The following is a 16,922-nucleotide window of genomic DNA, read 5'->3' as shown; positions in this document are numbered from 1 at the left end:
CCACCCACCCACCCATCCAATCTCTCTCTTCTATCTCTGTCTGTCTGTTGTCTATTATCTATCCTCTCTCTCTCAGGTCTGTCTGTCTGTCTATCATCTATCTATCTATCTATCTATCTATCTATCTATCTATCTATCTATCTATCTATCTATCTATCTATCTATCTATCTATCTATCTATCTATCTATCTATCTATCTATCTATCATCTATCTGTCGTCTGTCTATCTATCTATCTATCTATCTATCTATCTATCTATCTATCTATCTCTATCTATCTATCTATCTATCTATCTATCTATCTATCTATCTATCTATCTATCTATCTATCTATCTATCTTCTATCTATCTATCTACCTACTTATCTATCTATCTATCTATCTATCTATCTATCTATCTATCTATCTATCTATCTATCTATCTAGTCCACCTATCTTCAAGCATGCTGGCTGGGGAATTCTGGGAGTTTGTGGCCAGTTGAGAAATTCTGCTTTGAAATTATACAATCAAAATAGAACCAAACCAGGCCTTTATTTTTTATTTTATTTTTTTAAAGTCATTTATGGATTATTGGCGCAATCAAGAGACCCCGACTGGAATCAACCGAGCGCTTTGCAGAAATCCCAAACCGCTTAAAATCCTCAGGCCTCCCAGAAGGATCCTTAAAATTTATCAGAAGCTGCTCAAAAGGGTTTTTGCTGACCTCAGCATTCTCTCTCCTACCACACAAGCTAGTTTCCTGTTTTTGGCATTTATTAGCTCCTACCCTACCGGGCCTTTCTCCTCAACCCCCCAAAAATAGCAATTGTGGCTGCCAAGGTTATGGAGAGAATTGGAGTGTGTCCCCCCCTGTCTTGTTAAAACAGCTCCATATTTTTTTTTAAAACAAGGTCCCCAAAGCCACCCTATGTTTTCAGTTTCTCACAAACCCACTGTCTGCAGCTTTGAAGATGAGTACTTTCAATTAGGTGGGTGTGCAAAGAGCGCGTTTGTGTGGGTCAAGCTGCCTGAGAAAGAGATTTTAAATCACAAGGGGTTGCGGGCAGAGAATGAGCAGTTAAATCAACTTCCAGGTTTTGTCTTCTTTTCCAGGTTTTGGCGCACTCCCACACGATACTAAAAAAAAACCCATGACATAAGCAAGTTTTGCCATGAAAGGGGGAGAGAAAAACAGATATCTGTGCAAATGTGAATTCCTCCCCACCCGTTATTATTACAACCGATGAAGTTCAGCTGGGAGGAAGAGGCCAGATAATAGAAAGTTTAAATGTTATCAGGGTGAATTGCCCTTCTCACCGTGTCCTTGGCAAATTTGGAGGCTTGTAGAACAAAAACTATAAAGGAAAGGTCTTTTGTCTTCAAGCCTTTATAGACTAAACCAGTGTTTTTCAACTTCAGCAACTCTGTCTAGACTACAATTCCCAGAATTCCCTAGTCAGCCATGGTTTTAGACAGGGGTCCCCAAAATTGGCACCTTTAAGACTTGTGGACTTCAACTCCCAAAATTCCCTAGCCAACATCTAGGGAATTCTCGGAGATGAAGTCCACCCCTCTTAAAGCAGGCTGGCTGGGGGATTCTGGGAGTGGAAGTCCTCCCCTCTTAAGGCAGGCTGGCTGGGGGATTCTGGGAGTGGAAGGCCACCCATTTTAAAGCCTGCTGGCTGGGGGATCCTGGGAGTGGAAGCCCACCCTCTTAAAACATGCTGGCTGGGGGATCCTGGGAGTGGAAGCCCACCCCTCTTAAAGCAGGCTGGCTGGGGGATCCTGGGAGTGGAAGCCCACCCTCGTAAAGCAGGCTGGCTGGGGGATCCTGGGAGTGGAAGCCCACCCTCTTAAAACATGCTGGCTGGGGGATCCTGGGAGTGGAAGCCCACCCTCTTAAAGCAGGCTGGCTGGGGGATCCTGGGAGTGGAAGCCCACCCCTCTTAAAGCAGGCTGGCTGGGGGATTCTGGGAGTGGAAGCCCTCCCCTCTTAAAGCCTTCTGGCTGGGGATTCTGGGAGTGGAAGCCCTCCCCTCTTAAGGCAGGCTGGCTGGGGATTCTGGGAGTGGAAGCCCTCCCTCTTAAAGCAGGCTGGCTGGGGGATCCTGGGAGTGGAAGCCCACCCCTCTTAAAGCAGGCTGGCTGGGGGATTCTGGGAGTGGAAGCCCTCCCCTCTTAAAGCCTTCTGGCTGGGGGATTCTGGGAGTGGAAGCCCTCCCCTCTTAAGGCAGGCTGGCTGGGGATTCTGGGAGTGGAAGCCCTCCCCTCTTAAAGCAGGCTGGCTGGGGGATTCTGGGAGTGGAAGTCCTCCCTCTTAAAGAAGGCTGGCTGGGGATTCTGGGAGTGGAAGCCCTTCCCTCTTAAAGGATGCTGGCTGAGGGATTCTGGGAGTGGAAGGCCACCCATTTTAAAGCCTGCTGGCTGGGGGATTCTAGGAGTGGAAGCCCTCCCCTCTGAAAGCAGGCTGGCTGGGGATTTCTGGGAGTGGAAGTCCTCCCCTCTTAAAGCAGGCTGGCTGGGGGATTCTGGGAGTGGAAGTCCTCCCCTCTTAAAGAAGGCTGGCTGGGGAATTCTGGGAGTGGAAGTTCTCCCTCTTAAAGGATGCTGGCTGGGGGATTCTGGGAGTGGAAGTCCTCCTCTTAAAGCAGGCTGGCTGGGGGATTCTGGGAGTGGAAGTCCTCCCCTCTTAAAGAAGGCTGGCTGGGGAATTCTGGGAGTGGAAGTTCTCCCCTCTTAAAGGATGCTGGCTGGGGGATTCTGGGAGTGGAAGTCCTCCCCTTTTAAAGGATGCTGGCTGGGGAATTCTGGGAGTGGAAGTTCTCCTCCTCTTAAAGGATGCTGGCTGGGGAATTCTGGGAGTGGAAGTTCTCCCCTCTTAAAGGATGCTGGCTGGGGAATTCTGGGAGTGGAAGTCCTCCCCTCTGAAAGCCTTCTGGCGGGGGATTCTGGGAGTGGAAGCCCACCCTCTTAAAGCATCCTGGCTGGGGGATTCGGGAGTGGAAGTCCTCCCCTTCTTAAAGCAGGCTGGCTGGGGATTCTGGGAGTGGAAGCCCACCCTCTTAAAGCATCCTGGCTGGGGGATTCGGGGAGTGGAAGTCCTCCTTCTTAAAGCAGGCTGGCTGGGGGATTCTGGGAGTGGAAGCCCACCCCTCTTAAAGCAGGCTGGCTGGGGATTCTGGGAGTGGAAGCCCACCCTCTTAAAGCATCCTGGCTGGGGGATTCTGGGAGTGGAAGTCCTCCCTTCTTAAAGCAGGCTGGCTGGGGAATTCTGGGAGTGGAAGTCCTCCCTCTGAAAGCCTTCTGGCGGGGGATTCTGGGAGTGGAAGCCCACCCCTCTTAAAGCATCCTGGCTGGGGGATTCTGGGAGTGGAAGTCCACCCCTCTTAAAGCATCCTGGCTGGGGGATTCTGGGAGTGGAAGCCCTCCCTCTTAAAGCATCCTGGCTGGGGGATTCTGGGAGTGGAAGTCCACCCCTCTTAAAGCAGGCTGGCTGGGGGATTCTGGGAGTGGAAGTCCTCCCCTCTTAGAGCATGGCTGGCTGGGGAATTCTGGGAGTGGAAGCCCACCCCTCTTAAAGCATCCTGGCTGGGGGATTCTGGGAGTGGAAGTCCTCCCTTCTTAAAGCAGGCTGGCTGGGGGATTCTGGGAGTGGAAGCCCACCCCTCTTAAAGCAGGCTGGCTGGGGGATTCTCTTTAAGATTTTGGTGTTTCTATTTCAACCATGATGGCTGGAGAATTGAGGTACGCTCATCTTGTGACTTACCAAAGTTGAGAAATATGGATCCTTCTTTATGCATGGATTTCAACTCCCAGAATCCTTTGCAACGATCGTGCTGGCTGGGGATTTCTAGGAATTGGTCCACGTGCATATTTGATTTGCCAAAATTGAGAAACACTAGCTTTGACCATTCTTTTATGTGTTGACTTCAACTCCCAGTATGCTTTGCAATGACCTTGCAGACTGGGGAATTGTGGGAATTGAAGTCCATGCATCTTAAAGAGTTGCCAAGGTTGAGAAACATCATCGACCCTAGATCATTCTTAATGCTTGAACTTCAACTCCCAGAAACCTTTGCAATGATGATGATGCCTGAGCAGGAGGGGTTGGACTAGAAGATCTCCAAGGTCCCTTCCAACTCTGTTATTCTATTCTATTTATGCATGGACTTCAACTCCCAGAATTCTTTGCAATGACCATGCAGGCTAGGGGATTCTGGGAGTTGAAGTCCACACATCTTAGAGTAACCAAAGTTGAGAAACACCAGCCTCGACTATGTTTTATGCCTGGACTTCAACTCCCAGAATTCTTTGCAATGACCATGATGCTTGGGGAATTCTGGGAGTTGAAGTTCACACATCCTAAGAGTTTTCGAGGTTGAGAACCGTAGCCTAGTCCAGGGATCTCCAACCTTTTGGACCTCAGGGACTACCAAACTCATAATTTTAAATCCCACGGACCACTAACCAGTTTTGTGGGCATGGCCTAATTTGTGGGTGTGTCTTGGTGGTCATGTGACTGGCTGGGCATGGCTCGTATGTAAATATTAATATTTACATAAATATTGATTTTTTTTTAATAAAAAAGAACAGCTTTTACGCAAAATCAGGCAAAGCAGGCAGGCAGATTGAGTTGCTCACAGAATCATTCAGTGATCTATCTATCTGCCATCGGCTAGCTCAGTCTTGTCACATACAATTTGCTTGCCGTGAGTCTGCACTGAATAATAGAACTTTCAGTCCTAAGGGAGGTTCGGCTGTACTTAAAAGCAGAGCCGAAGATCTAAAGACTAGCTAGAAAGCAAGAAATCCAACCATTTCCTGCTTCCTAGCTAATCTAAATCTCCCGGCACAGCAAAACAGCTGATGGTTGGGGGGGAAAAAAGGAAAAATAGCAATTTAGCAGGCAAGTTTGCCGGGTAAGGAGTGAATGGGCGGGGAGGGTTCCCGCGGGCCATGTGGGCGGGGCAGCCTTGTGTTTCTGCACAGCCTGGATTAATTGCTTTGGGGGGGGGGGTGCTCTAGGGGTGAGATTTCTCTGCGGCCCAACAAAACTTTCTCCCCGGCGACCGCTGCTCTAGATCATTCTTTATGCTTGAACCTCAAGTCCCAGCATCCTTTGCAACGACCACGCAGGTTGGGGAATTCTGGGAGTTGAAGTCCACCCCTATTTAAGTTGCCAAGGGTTGAGAAACACCGGCCTTGGCCATTCTCTATGCGTGGACTTCAATTTCCCAGAATCCTTTGCAATGACCGTGCTGGCTAGGGAATTGTGGGAGTCAACGTCCATACACCTTTGAGTTGCGAAAGCTGGAAAACACTGCTACAGACCAGAGGAATGGAGCAAATCTGAACACTCCTGCCTTAGAAATCACAATCCCATCCTATGGGGGGGGGATCAATGGGGGGGAGGGGTCTCCAGGCCTGCTTCTCCAACTTGGTGCCCACCAGATTCGTCGGGGCTGCAACTGCAAATTTTGGCAAAGGAGGAACAAATGGAAGGAAGGGATAACGATCCACTTTCCTCAATATAAGGATTCCGCTTTGTCCTTTTGTGCAAAAGGGAATCTTTGCACAAGCCTCTTGCACCAACACTGGTTGTGGGAGGGGGGGTGTCTTTTGACCGGGCTGCCCTGCCACTCTACCTGCCTGTCTTTTCACACTTCTCCCCAGTGTCAATCAAGGAAGATCCAGATGAAGGAAGTGGGCGGCTTCTAAAAGCGCTGGACTACAACCCCCATAATTCCTAGCCAGCACGATGATCCTGTCTTTTTCTCTCTTTTTTTAAAATTTTTAAAAAGCTTTTATTGATATTAAAATATTAAAATACAAATATATCTATAAAAAGAAAATAAGTTGGTACAATTTACCATCCTTCCTTGACAGATACAAATCTTGGCTATATTTATACATTCAAATGTTCATCCATTTCTACAGGTTCTCATTAATCATATACATATACAACACGAGAGAAAAGAAAAGAAAAATTGAAACTTATTTTTAACCTATACCTTTCCTATTTCTACTGTCTATCCGTTGATACCAATTGTTCCAAGTTGCATAATACTCCAAGTCTTCCTTGTTATTCAGTTCTATCCAAGACAAAATTCCTTGTGTGTCCAATCACACTTGGCCAATAAAGTATTCTATTCTATTCTGCACATTCAAAAATTTTTTTTGGGGATTATTAAACAATCTGACAGCATGGTAGACATTTTCCAAGCTTGAGCTAGTGCAATTCTTGTAATAATATGTATGGTCAAATATTTAATCTTTTGGGGGGTATTTACCCTTAATGATCATCCGGAGAAACAGTTGAGGCTTCAACTCTATTCGACAGTGGGTGATTTCGTTGAGCCACTTTTGTATTTTAATCCAATATTTTTTAATGTCCAGGCATAGCCACCAGACATGGAAAGAAGTACCTTGCGCTTGTTTGCATTTCCAACAGTTAGGGTTTAGGTTGGGATACATCTTTGCAAGCCTTGTTGGGGTTAGGGTTAGGCTCCTGTCTTTCTCATTATGGGTGTCCGAGAGAGGGTGGGTTGTGTTGCCCTCCAAGACACGTGGAGCCGTGCCAGAAACCCAAGAAGGCCTTCAAAATCTTTCCTGTACTTATTCATTTTATTATGCATTTATGAAATTTATATGCTACCCGTTTTGCTACCCAAAGTGAGGAAAACCTACCCCAGAGGCCTGGTTTAAAGATTGCAGGTTTCTAGCCTGGCTTTTTCAAGAACTGACCACGATCTGTTATCAACACTCATTTAAAGAGTTGGTTAAGAACCACTGATGACGTTACCTAGTTGGGTCGTGAAATGTCTGCAAGAAAACAACCGAGCACAGAGTGCACCAAGGACCCCACAGTCGTCGTCTTCCTCCTCCTCCTCCTCCTCCTCCTCCTCGCAAATCCCTCTCTCTTCTAGCACTGATGATGTTACCTAGTTGGGTCATGAAATGTCTGCAAAAAACCCACCAAGCACAGAGAGCACCAAGGACCCCACAGGTCTCCTCCTTGCCCCCTTGTCCTTTCCTTCCCTTTCTCCTCTTCCTCCTCCTCCCCTTCCTCCTCCTCCTCCTCTTTGCAGACACCTCTCCCTTCCAGCACTGATGTTACCTAGTTGGGTCCTGAAATGTCTGCAAGAAAATCACTAAGCTCAGAGAACACCCCTCCACTTCCAACCCTGAGCCGCAAATATTCTCTTTTGTTGCTTAATAACCACCCCAGACAGAGTTGCAGAAGCCAAAAGCAGACACCAGAGCCAAGGACAGCTTTCTGTAACATGTGAACACAACCCCACATCATCGACTGTGGCTTATAAAGTACTTAGGCGAATTAATGGATTGACAGAGTTGGACGGGATCCTGTAGGTAGGTCATCTAGTCCAAACCCCACCCACCCAAGCAGGAGACCCTACACCATTTCTGACAAATGGCAGTCCAATCTCTTCTTGAAGGTCTCAAGTGATGGTGCTCCCACAACTTCCAAAGGCAACTTCTGTTCCCTGGGTTGATTGTTCTCACTGTCAGAAAGTTTCTCCTTATTTCCAGGTTGAATCTCTCCTTGTTCAGTTTCCATCCATTCTTCCTTGTCTGGCCTTCGGGTGCCTTGGAGAATAGCTTGACCCACTTCCTCCTCTCTGTGCAGCCCCTCAAATATTGGAAGATGCTCTCCTGTCTCCCCTGGTCCTTCTCTTCCCAAGACCAGCCAGGCCCAGTTCCTGCAACTGTCCATTGTATGTTTTAGCCTCCAGTCCCCTCATCCTCCTGGTTGCTCTTCTCTGCACTTTTTCTAGAGTCTCAACATCTTGTTTATAGTGTAGTGACCAAAAATGGATGCAGGACTCTAGGTGTGGCCTTACTAAGGCTTTATAGAGTGGTATTAGTACCTCCCTTGATCTCAATTGTATCCCTCTGTTAATGCAATTTAGGATTGCATTGGGTTTTTTGGCTGCACACTGCTGGCTCCTATTTATTTCATTTATTTATTTTATTTTTATTTATTTAATTTTGTCAATCGCTTACAAGATAATAGGTATAAGTATATACATAGTTATGAATACATGGACACATGTAAGAAAAATAAAAATATATATAAAAGAAACAATAGGACAGGGACAGTAGGCACGTTGGTGCACTTATGCACGCCCCCTACAGACCTCTTAGGAAAGGGGTGAGGTCAATAGTAGACAGTCTAAGGTTAAAGTTTTTGGGGTTTGGGGAAGAAACCACAGAGTCAGGTAGAGGATTCCAGAGATTGACCACTCTGTGGCTGAAGTCGTATTTCCTGCAATCAAGTTTGGTGCGATTAACCTTGAGTTTGTATCTATTGTGTGCTCTTGTGTTGTTATGGTTGAAGCTGAAGTATTCATTGATAGGTAGGAGATTGCAATGTATGATTTTATATACTATATTTAGATCGGACCGGAGGTGGCGTAGTTCTAGGTTTTCTAGGTCTAGAATTTCAAGTCTGGTGGCCTAAAGTATTCTGCAACGAGTAGAGGAGTGGAGAACTCTTCTTGTGAAATATTTCTGGACTTTCTCAACTGTGTTAATATCAGATATGTAATGTGGGTTCCAGATTGATTGTCCACTAAGACTCCGAGATCCCCCTCCCAGTTCCTGCTATTGAGCCTGGTTTCACCCAGTATAGGTGTCCTTTTGGTTTTTCTTGCCTAAGTGTAGGACTTTACTTTTCTCCACGTTGAATTTCGTTTTGTTAGATACGGCCCAGGGTTCTAGTCTGTCAAGATCCCTCTGGACCTTGAGCTTATCTTCTTGGGTGTTAGCTATTCCTGTCAGCTTAGTATCATCTGCAAATTTGGTAAGTTCCCCTTCTACTCCCTCATCTAAGTCGTTAATGAAGATATTGAAGAGTCCTGGGCCTAAGACGGAACCTTGTGGCACCCCACTGCTTCCTTCCCTCCAGGTAGACTTCGACCCATTAAGGACTACTCGTTGAGTACGGTTTGCCAGCCAGTTACGAGTCCATCTGGTGGTGGTGCTATCTATCCCACTTCACAATCACAAGATTCACCCTAACCCAGATCTAAACCAGGGGTCTCCAACCTTGGCAATTGGAAGACCTGTGGACTTCAACTCCCAGAATTCCAAAGCTGGCTGAGGAATTCTGGAGGTTGAAGTCCACAAATCTTCAAAATTGCCAAGGTTGGAGACCCACGATCTAAACAACTCCCATTATTGCTCAACACATCTGACACCAGGCATTCTCATGTTCAACCATTCAACCCTACATTAGGACCTTATTAGGTACACTGGATCTCAAGATCCTTTTTGAAATCTTGTGGATCTCAAGTTGCTCCACTTTGTAGATCAACGAGCAAAGCCCGAGGCCACGCGAATGGCTATCTTCACACAAACACTTCCAATGCACAATTCACATTATGTACATAATACAGTATTATTCACCTTTCCCCCCACTCTAAACCTACAGGTAGTCCTTGACTTACGGCCGCAATGGTCCGTTGCAAAGCAAGACCCGTTGCTAAGTGGGTTTTGCCCCCATTTTATGGCCTTTCTTGCCGCCGTTCTTAAATGAGTCCCTGGAACTGTTAAGTTATAGTCACCCAGTCGTTAAGCAAATCTGACTTCCCCTTTGCTTGTCAGAAGGTTGCACATGACACCGCAATCGTCATAAATACGAGTCAGTGGCCAAGCTGGCAATTAGGACCCCGTGAGTGCAAGGATGCTGCAATGCAACGGTCGTAAGAGTGGGAAATGGCCACGGGTTCACTTTTTTCCCAGTGCTGTTGCAACTTCCAACCTGTCACTAAACGGACTGCTGTAAGTCAAGGATTACCTGTAGTAATGGAACCTCTGGGGTGCAACCTTTGAGGGGGTGGGAGGTCCTTCCTGGGTATCCCAAGCCTACTTTCCCCAGGTGTTTTGACGGTCTCGAGAAATCACGATTACCTTTTCCCCAAATGTGACGTTCGCACACAAACCACGCAGAGTCAGCACCACACACACCACCGGGGACGGCAGGGGAAAAAAGCTGAGGCGGTACTAGCAACCCCATCATCCACAGCTTTGGCTAGGGTTCAGAGCCCCATCTTGCAGTCTCATCCTAATTCATCTTTTCCTTTTTAATATATATATATATATATGTTTTGCAAACGATTTAGGCACATGGGTAGCTAACGCAACCACGCAAAAAAAAACACCCAAACACACGCACACACCACACACCCAAAAGAGCGTGTAACACCGTCACACAATCACGGCTTAACAATCGGATATCCCCAAAGGAGAGGAGCCCAGTCCCGAATTCGAATCCTGGAGCCCCGTTGAGATTGGGACTCCATTCTCCGGCCTACCTAAACCGATTTTGATTGCCAAAGAAAAGAGAATTAAAAACTGGGCCAGAATTGGGGGTGACGTGGTGGTGGTGGGGTTCTTTACACCTGGAGCCCTGAGCCCCCCCCAAATCCACTTAATGGGGGAGGGCGAGGGGGTTCTGCCCCCCCAGGAAAGGCACCAGGGCCTGCCACTTGCAATCCCCCCACCCCAAAGGCAGAAAATTCAGGTGAGTCCCTGCCTCCTAAACCGCTAAGTCTTCCCCCCTCCACTCAACTCCCAGGATTCCCAGCTGATGAGCGGGGGGGGAGGGCAAAGCATGGGAGTTGTAGTCCCATGCACCCCCAAGAATGCCCGGCTGCAGAACCCTGGCTTTTCCAGACTGTCTGGTCAGGGGATTGGTCTGCTGTCCGGCGACCCCACCCCAATTGAGGGGTGTAGGCCCTTCTTGACATTCTCCCAAGTGGAGACTTGGAAGGGGGAGGGGGACAAAAAAATATGGAAAACCCAGAATATAGAAGGGGCGTGAAACCAGGTCTCCTCTTGGTCTGCCAAGCCAGCCGGCCGAGCATCTTCTGCTAGAATGGCTGGATGGGAGGGGGCAGGGTCTCCAGCAAGCGGGGGGAGTGGGGGTGCAGGAGAACCAGGCCGGGTCCTATACAGGGCAACCCCTCCCTCCCTCCCTTGCTTCCTTCCATCCTTTCTTTTCCTTTTTTCCACCTTTCTTTTCCTTCCTTCCTTCCTTCCTTCCTTTCTTTTCCTTCCTTCCTTCCTTTCCCCTTCCTTCCTTCCTTTCCCTTCTTTCCTTTCTTTCTTTCTTCCATCCTTTCTTTTCCTTCCTTCCTGTCTCCCTTCCTTCCTTCCTTTTCCTTCCTTCCTTCCACTTTTCTTTTCCCTTCCTTCCACCTTTCTTTTCCTTCCTTCCTTTCCTTCTTTCCTTCCTTCCTCCCCTCCTTTCTTTTCCTTCTTCCATGCTTTCTTTTCTTCCTTCCTTCCATCCTTTCTTTTCCTTCTTTCCTTCCTTTCTTTTCCTTCCATCCTTTCTTTTCCTTCCTTCCTTCCTTTCCCTTCTTTCCTTTCTTCCTTCCATTCTTTCTTTTCCTTCCTTCCTGTTTCCCTTCCTTCCTTCCTTTTCCTTCATTCCTTCCACCTTTCTTTTCCTTCCTTCCTTTCTCTACTTTCCTTCCTTCCTCCTCCCTCCTTTCTTTTCCTTTTCCTTCCTTCCTTTTCCTTCTTTCCTTCCTTCCTCCCCTTTCTTTTCCTTCTTCCATGCTTTCTTTCCTTCCTTCCATCCTTTCTTTTCATTCTTTCCTTCCTTCCTTCCTTTTCCTTTTCCTTCCTTTCTTTTCCTTCTTTCCTTCCTTCCTCCCCTCTTCTTTTCCTTCTTCCATGCTTTCTTTTCTTCCTTCCTTCCATCCTTTCTTCTTTCCTTCCTTCCTTTCTTTTCCTTCTTTCCTTCCTTCCCTCCTTTCTTTTCCTTCCTTCCTTCCTTTTTCCTTCTTTCCTTCCTCCCCTCCTCTTTTCCTTCTTCCATCCTTTCTTTTCCTTCTTTCCTTCCTTTTCCTTCTTTCCTTCCGTCCTCCCCTCCTTTCTTTTCCTTCTTCCATGCTTTCTTTTCTTCCTTCCTTCCTTCCATCCTTTCTTTTCTTCTTTCCTTCCTTCCTTTCTTTTCCTTCTTTCCTTCCTTCCTTCCTGCCTTCCTTCCCTCCTTTCTTTCCCTCCCTCCCTCCTTTCCTTCCCTCCTTTCTTTTCCTTCTCCCATGCTTTCTTTTCTTCCTTCCATCCTTTCTTTCCTTCTTTCCTTCCTTCCTTCCTTCCTTCCTGCCTTCCTTCCTCCTTTCTTTCCCTCCCTCCCTCCCTCCTTTCCTTCCCTCCTTTCTTTCCTCCCTCCCTCCTTCCCTCCCTCCTCCGCAGCGCCTGGCCCTGCTGGGGACGGGGTGGAGGGGGCGTCCGGGGAAGGCCGGCCAGCCTGGGAAGCCCCGCAAAGGGGGCGCCGGGATCCTCTAGGGAAAGGCTAGAGGGAGGGAGGGGCGGGCGGGCGCATCCCTCCCCGCAGCAGCCGCCTCTTCCGCCAACGCGGCGCCCGCCGCACCTGGCAGGGCAGGGCAAAGCCCGGGCGAAGAGAAGGGGCAGAGCCGCAGGCCCGGCCTCGGCTTCCCGGGGGTGGGAGAAGAAGAGGAGGCGGGGGGTCTCACCTGGCGCGCTGCAATCGGCGCACACCTCCGCCCGGCCCACCTTCCGCGCCATCCTAGCCGGGCTGCGCGGCCAGCCGGCGCCCGCCGCACCCGGGCTTCTCGCCCTCCGGCCGGCCGCCGCTTCCCGGGCTGGGCGCAGTAGCAGCAGCAGCGGCAGCAGCGGCGGCGGCGGCGGGCGCAGCAGCTGCCCCTCCTGCAGGAAGCCAGGCGGGCGGTGAGAGCGCAGGGCCGGCCCTCCGGAGGCGGAGCGAGCGGTGGAGGCGGCCTCGGGGCGCTCCGGAGCGCCCGATCCTACGGCTGCGGCGGCTGCTGCGGCGGCGGCGGCTTTTGTGCGGTTATTTAGACTTGGAGGGGGGGTCTGCTGTCCCGGGATGCCCAGGGGGCGCAGGGTCACCCGGTGGGCGCCGGGTTGGGGAGGGTCTGGGCAGCGCAGCCTCCGACCTGCCCAGGCAGGTGCCCAGGGGGTCGTCCAGCCAAGCAGTGGGGCGGGGATGGCAGATGTGTGGGTGTGAGGGGGTCTTGTCGTGAGCTTGGACCCCTGGAGCCAAAGTCCCACCTGGAGCCCCATATACACCTCATGGTGGGAGGGGAGGGGCTTCTTTGCAGGAACGGCAGGCACCCTTGACCTGCCCCCCAACCCGGCCACCCACCGCCCAGTTGAGTTGGGGGCAGAAAGGCGCGGGGGGGACGGACAAAAATGCCTCCTCCTAAACTGCTCAGTCTGCCCCCAACTCAACTTCTATGAGCCCCAGCCGGTGGGGAGTAGAGCTGAGGAGTAGGAGGTCAGAAAGTGGGGGCAGTGAGTAGTGGGGGGAGTAGAGCTGAGGAGTAGGAGGTTGGAGTGGGGGCAGTGAGTAGTGGAGGGAGTAGGGGAGCTGAGGAGTAGGAGGTCGGGCTGGGAGCAATGAGTAGTGGGGGAGTAGGGGAGCTGAGGAGTAGGAGGAGGTCAGAGCGGGGCAGTGAGTAGTGGGAGGAGTAGAGGAGCTGAGTAGAAGGAGGTTGGAGTGGGAGCAGTGAGTAGTGGGGGAGTAGGGGAGCTGAGGAGTAGGAGGAGGTCAGAGTGGGGGCAGTGAGTAGTGGGGGGAGAGTAGAGGAGCTGAGGAGTAGGTCGGAGTGGGGGCAGTGAGAGTGGTGGGGAGTAGAGGAGCTGAGGAGTAGGAGGTTGGAGTGGGGGCAGTGAGTAGTGGGAGGAGTAGAGGAGCTGAGGAGTAGGAGGTTGGAGTGGGGGCAGTGAGTAGTGGGAGGAGTAGGGGAGCTGAGGAGTAGGAGGTTGGAGTGGGGGCAGTGAGTAGTGGGGGGAGTAGGGGAGCTGAGGAGTAGGAGGAGGTCGGAGTGGGGGCAGTGAGTAGTGGGGGAGTAGGGGAGCTGAGGAGTAGGAGGTCGGAATGGGGACAGTGAGTAGTGGGGGGAGTAGGGGAGCTGAGTAGGAGGAGGTCAGAGTGGGGGCAGTGAGTAGTGGGGGAGTAGGGGAGCTGAGTAGGAGGAGGTTGGAGTGGGGGCAGTGAGTAGTGGGGGAGTAGGGGAGCTGAGGAGTAGGAGGAGGTTGGAGTGGGAGCAGTGAGTAGTGGGGGGAGTAGAGGAGCTGAGGAATAGGAGGTCAGAGTGGGGGCATTGAGTAGTGGGGAGTAGGAGGTCAGGGAGTAGAGCCAGTGTTGACTGGGGGTGGAGTAGGGGGCTTGGGAGTGGGAGGAAGGGCAGGAGGGCCATTCACACGTGCTTGACCCGTTTGTGTCATCCTCTGGTTGCCAGGCGGACTTTGTAGAACGCGTTACACGCGGGAGGGGGAGCATTCACACGTGCTTGCACGATCCGCGTTTATTTATTTATTGGCATCCTTGGGGTTGCAAAGCGGACTTTGCAAAGTGGTTATTGCAAACCCGGGGTGGGGGGTGGGGGGGCCAAGTGTTGAGATTCTCCCCCCTCCCCTTCAGATTTTGTCTGTACTTTTTTATTTATTTATTTATTTATTTACTGCATGGCGTGTTGGGTCGGCCGCGGGGAGGGGCGGCCGGGTGGGCGGGGCGAGCCCGAGGAGGAAGTGAGGTCCTGAGCAGGGTGACGTCATCGCCCCCGCGATGCAAATGAGGTGGGCTGCCTGGGGGCAGCTGGGCATGATGTCATCGGGCGAGGGACGCCGCCGGGTCCTAAAGCGAGACGTGTAAGCCACCCGCGTTGGGTGTGGGAAGGTGGGGGGGCGTTTGAATGGCAGCGGGGCAGTTTGCACGGACTCTGCTGCAGGAAACGGCCGAGAGATGCAAAAAAAATGCAGACACCCAATGGAGGATCCATCCAATCGCGGGATCTTAAAAGTCCTAAAGGAAAAAAAAAATACTTGGAAGGGATGGAAGATGGGTGGACTTCAACTCCCAGAATCCCCCAACCGGCTTAGAATCCTGGGAGTTGAATAGAATAGAATGATAACTTTATTGTCGATTGAACCGTAGACAAATCGGCATACATTAAAGTCAAATTTCGTTGCATACAGGTCTCCACCTCCAAAATATGCTACATAATATAACAGAATAAATCTATACATATAAAGGCGAAATGCCTCTCACGCATCATCACAAAATCTCCAGCATCGCAAAGCCTACAAACCTGACATTTGGCCCATATTTTCTTCTTGGCTTCTTAGGTATTCACTAAGAAAGGATTTTTCCAAATGACCCTCAGAGCATTTAGAGTATTTCCTATATTATTATTATTGTTATTATTATTATTATTATTATTATTATTATTATTATTATTATTATTATTATTATTATTATTATTATTATTGTTATTGTTGTTGTTGTTGTTGTTGTTGTTGTTATTATTATTATTATTATTATTATTATTATTATTATTATTATTATATTGTTGTTATTGTTATTGTTATTGTTGTTGTTATTATTATTATTATTAACAGGCTCTGATGCTAAGGAGTTCTACTCCCCCTCCCACCTGAGAAGAAATCTCTTCCAAATGCAAAACACAAGCAGAGGAGTTTCCGTTTCAGTTTCAGAGCAGCAACCAACTTTAGTACAGAGCAATTGAGCTAAGCCACGCCCAGGCTCCTTGCTGTCTCCTCCTAGCTCACACAGCAAATACTCTTTCAGTTTCCAAACAGCCCTCAACTCTCTCACACACTGACAGGACGCTAGCCAGATGAATACCGATGGATGCTGGTAGGCAGAGGCAGAATTGTTGCCCCCTTATTTTCCTCCCCCAAAACTAAGCCCCACCACATAGTTTCGTAGCGAAGCACGGGGATCCAGCCGGAATATCATAAACAAATAAATAATATTAAGCATTTTACCCGACACAGGAAGTAAATACAGATAAATACAGAATGTATGCATATACCCACATATATCACATATCACAGAGAAGTAACACATTCTAGTTCAGATATTTATACCTCTCCACACATCTGCAATTGCCAAGGCTAAGAAACCCTGAACTCAAGCAATTCTAATAGAAGCTTTCAAGAAATCAAATTTAAGCATTGTCTGCACTGTAGTTATGATTATGATTATTTTATTTTCAGAAAAGGCCAAAGATGTTTCTTCTTGGGCTTCTTCCTTCTGATCCTCTCTACTTCCTCCTTGAAGGCTCTCAAGCAGATCGTTCTTGCCTGATATCTTCTGCAAAACATCAAAATAAAAATCAGGTTTTTCTTTCCGTTTTATTTCAACTCGGCCCTTATCTTTCCGTTCTACTGAAAGAAAAACAGATGCTTGGTTTTTAAACTTCTCACCAAACTTCTGTAATTTTCGCCTTCTTTTAATTTTCCCTTTATTGTTCTCTTTTTTTTTAATCTGCTAAATGTTGCGTGACCTCTGCAGTCTTGCAGTATTTGAGGGGCTGCCGCAGAGAGGAGGAAGGGGGTCAAGCTATTCTCCAAGGCACCCGAAGGCCAGACAAGGAATCATGGATGGAAACTGACCAAGGAGAGATTCAACCTGGAAATAAGGAGGAATTTTCTGACAGGGAGAACCATCAACCGACGGAACAGAAGTTGCCTTCGGAGGTTGTGGGAGCTTCATCCCTGGAGGCTTCCAAGAAGAGACTGGACTGCCACCTGTCAGAAATGGTGCAGGGTCTCCTGCTTGGGCGGGGGGGGGCTAGATGACCCTTCCAACTCTGTTAATCAGTTTTGGTCACCACACTATAAAAAAAAGATATTGAGACTCTAGAAAAAGTGCAGAGAAGAGCAACCAGGATGATGAGGGAACTGGAGGCTAAAACATATGAAGAACGGTTGCAGGAACAGGGCCTGGCTAGTCTAGGGAAGAGAAGGACCAGGGGAGACAGGAGAGCATCTTCCAATATTTGAGGGGCTGCCCCAGAGAGGAGGAGTAAGGGGGTCAAGCTATTCTCCAAGGCACCCAAAGGCCAGACAAGGAATAATGGATGGAAACTGAACAAGGAGAGATTCAACCTGGAAATA

At 49.1% G+C, this 16,922-nt stretch overlaps 1 protein-coding gene across 1 annotated transcript in view; it reads right to left on the bottom strand.

The window, feature by feature from the left end:
- Positions 1-12,691, bottom strand: part of GIT1 (GIT ArfGAP 1) — a 91,672-nt gene extending 78,981 nt beyond the window's left edge. The window contains 1 exon segment of the mRNA XM_087952840.1: positions 12,491-12,691. Within this exon segment, the coding sequence (XP_087808966.1) occupies positions 12,491-12,542 (52 nt within the window). The 5' untranslated portion in view covers positions 12,543-12,691.
- Between the last annotated feature and the right edge of the window lie 4,231 nt (positions 12,692-16,922).

Source organism: Notechis scutatus, chromosome 1 (genome assembly GCF_049901735.1).
Source record: "Notechis scutatus isolate UNSWTSFEM ecotype Mainland chromosome 1, rNotScu1.2, whole genome shotgun sequence".
Classification (NCBI taxonomy): Eukaryota; Metazoa; Chordata; class Lepidosauria; order Squamata; family Elapidae; genus Notechis; species Notechis scutatus.
Note: the sequence above shows the minus strand (reverse complement) of the source record. Positions and strands in the feature narration are given on the sequence as shown.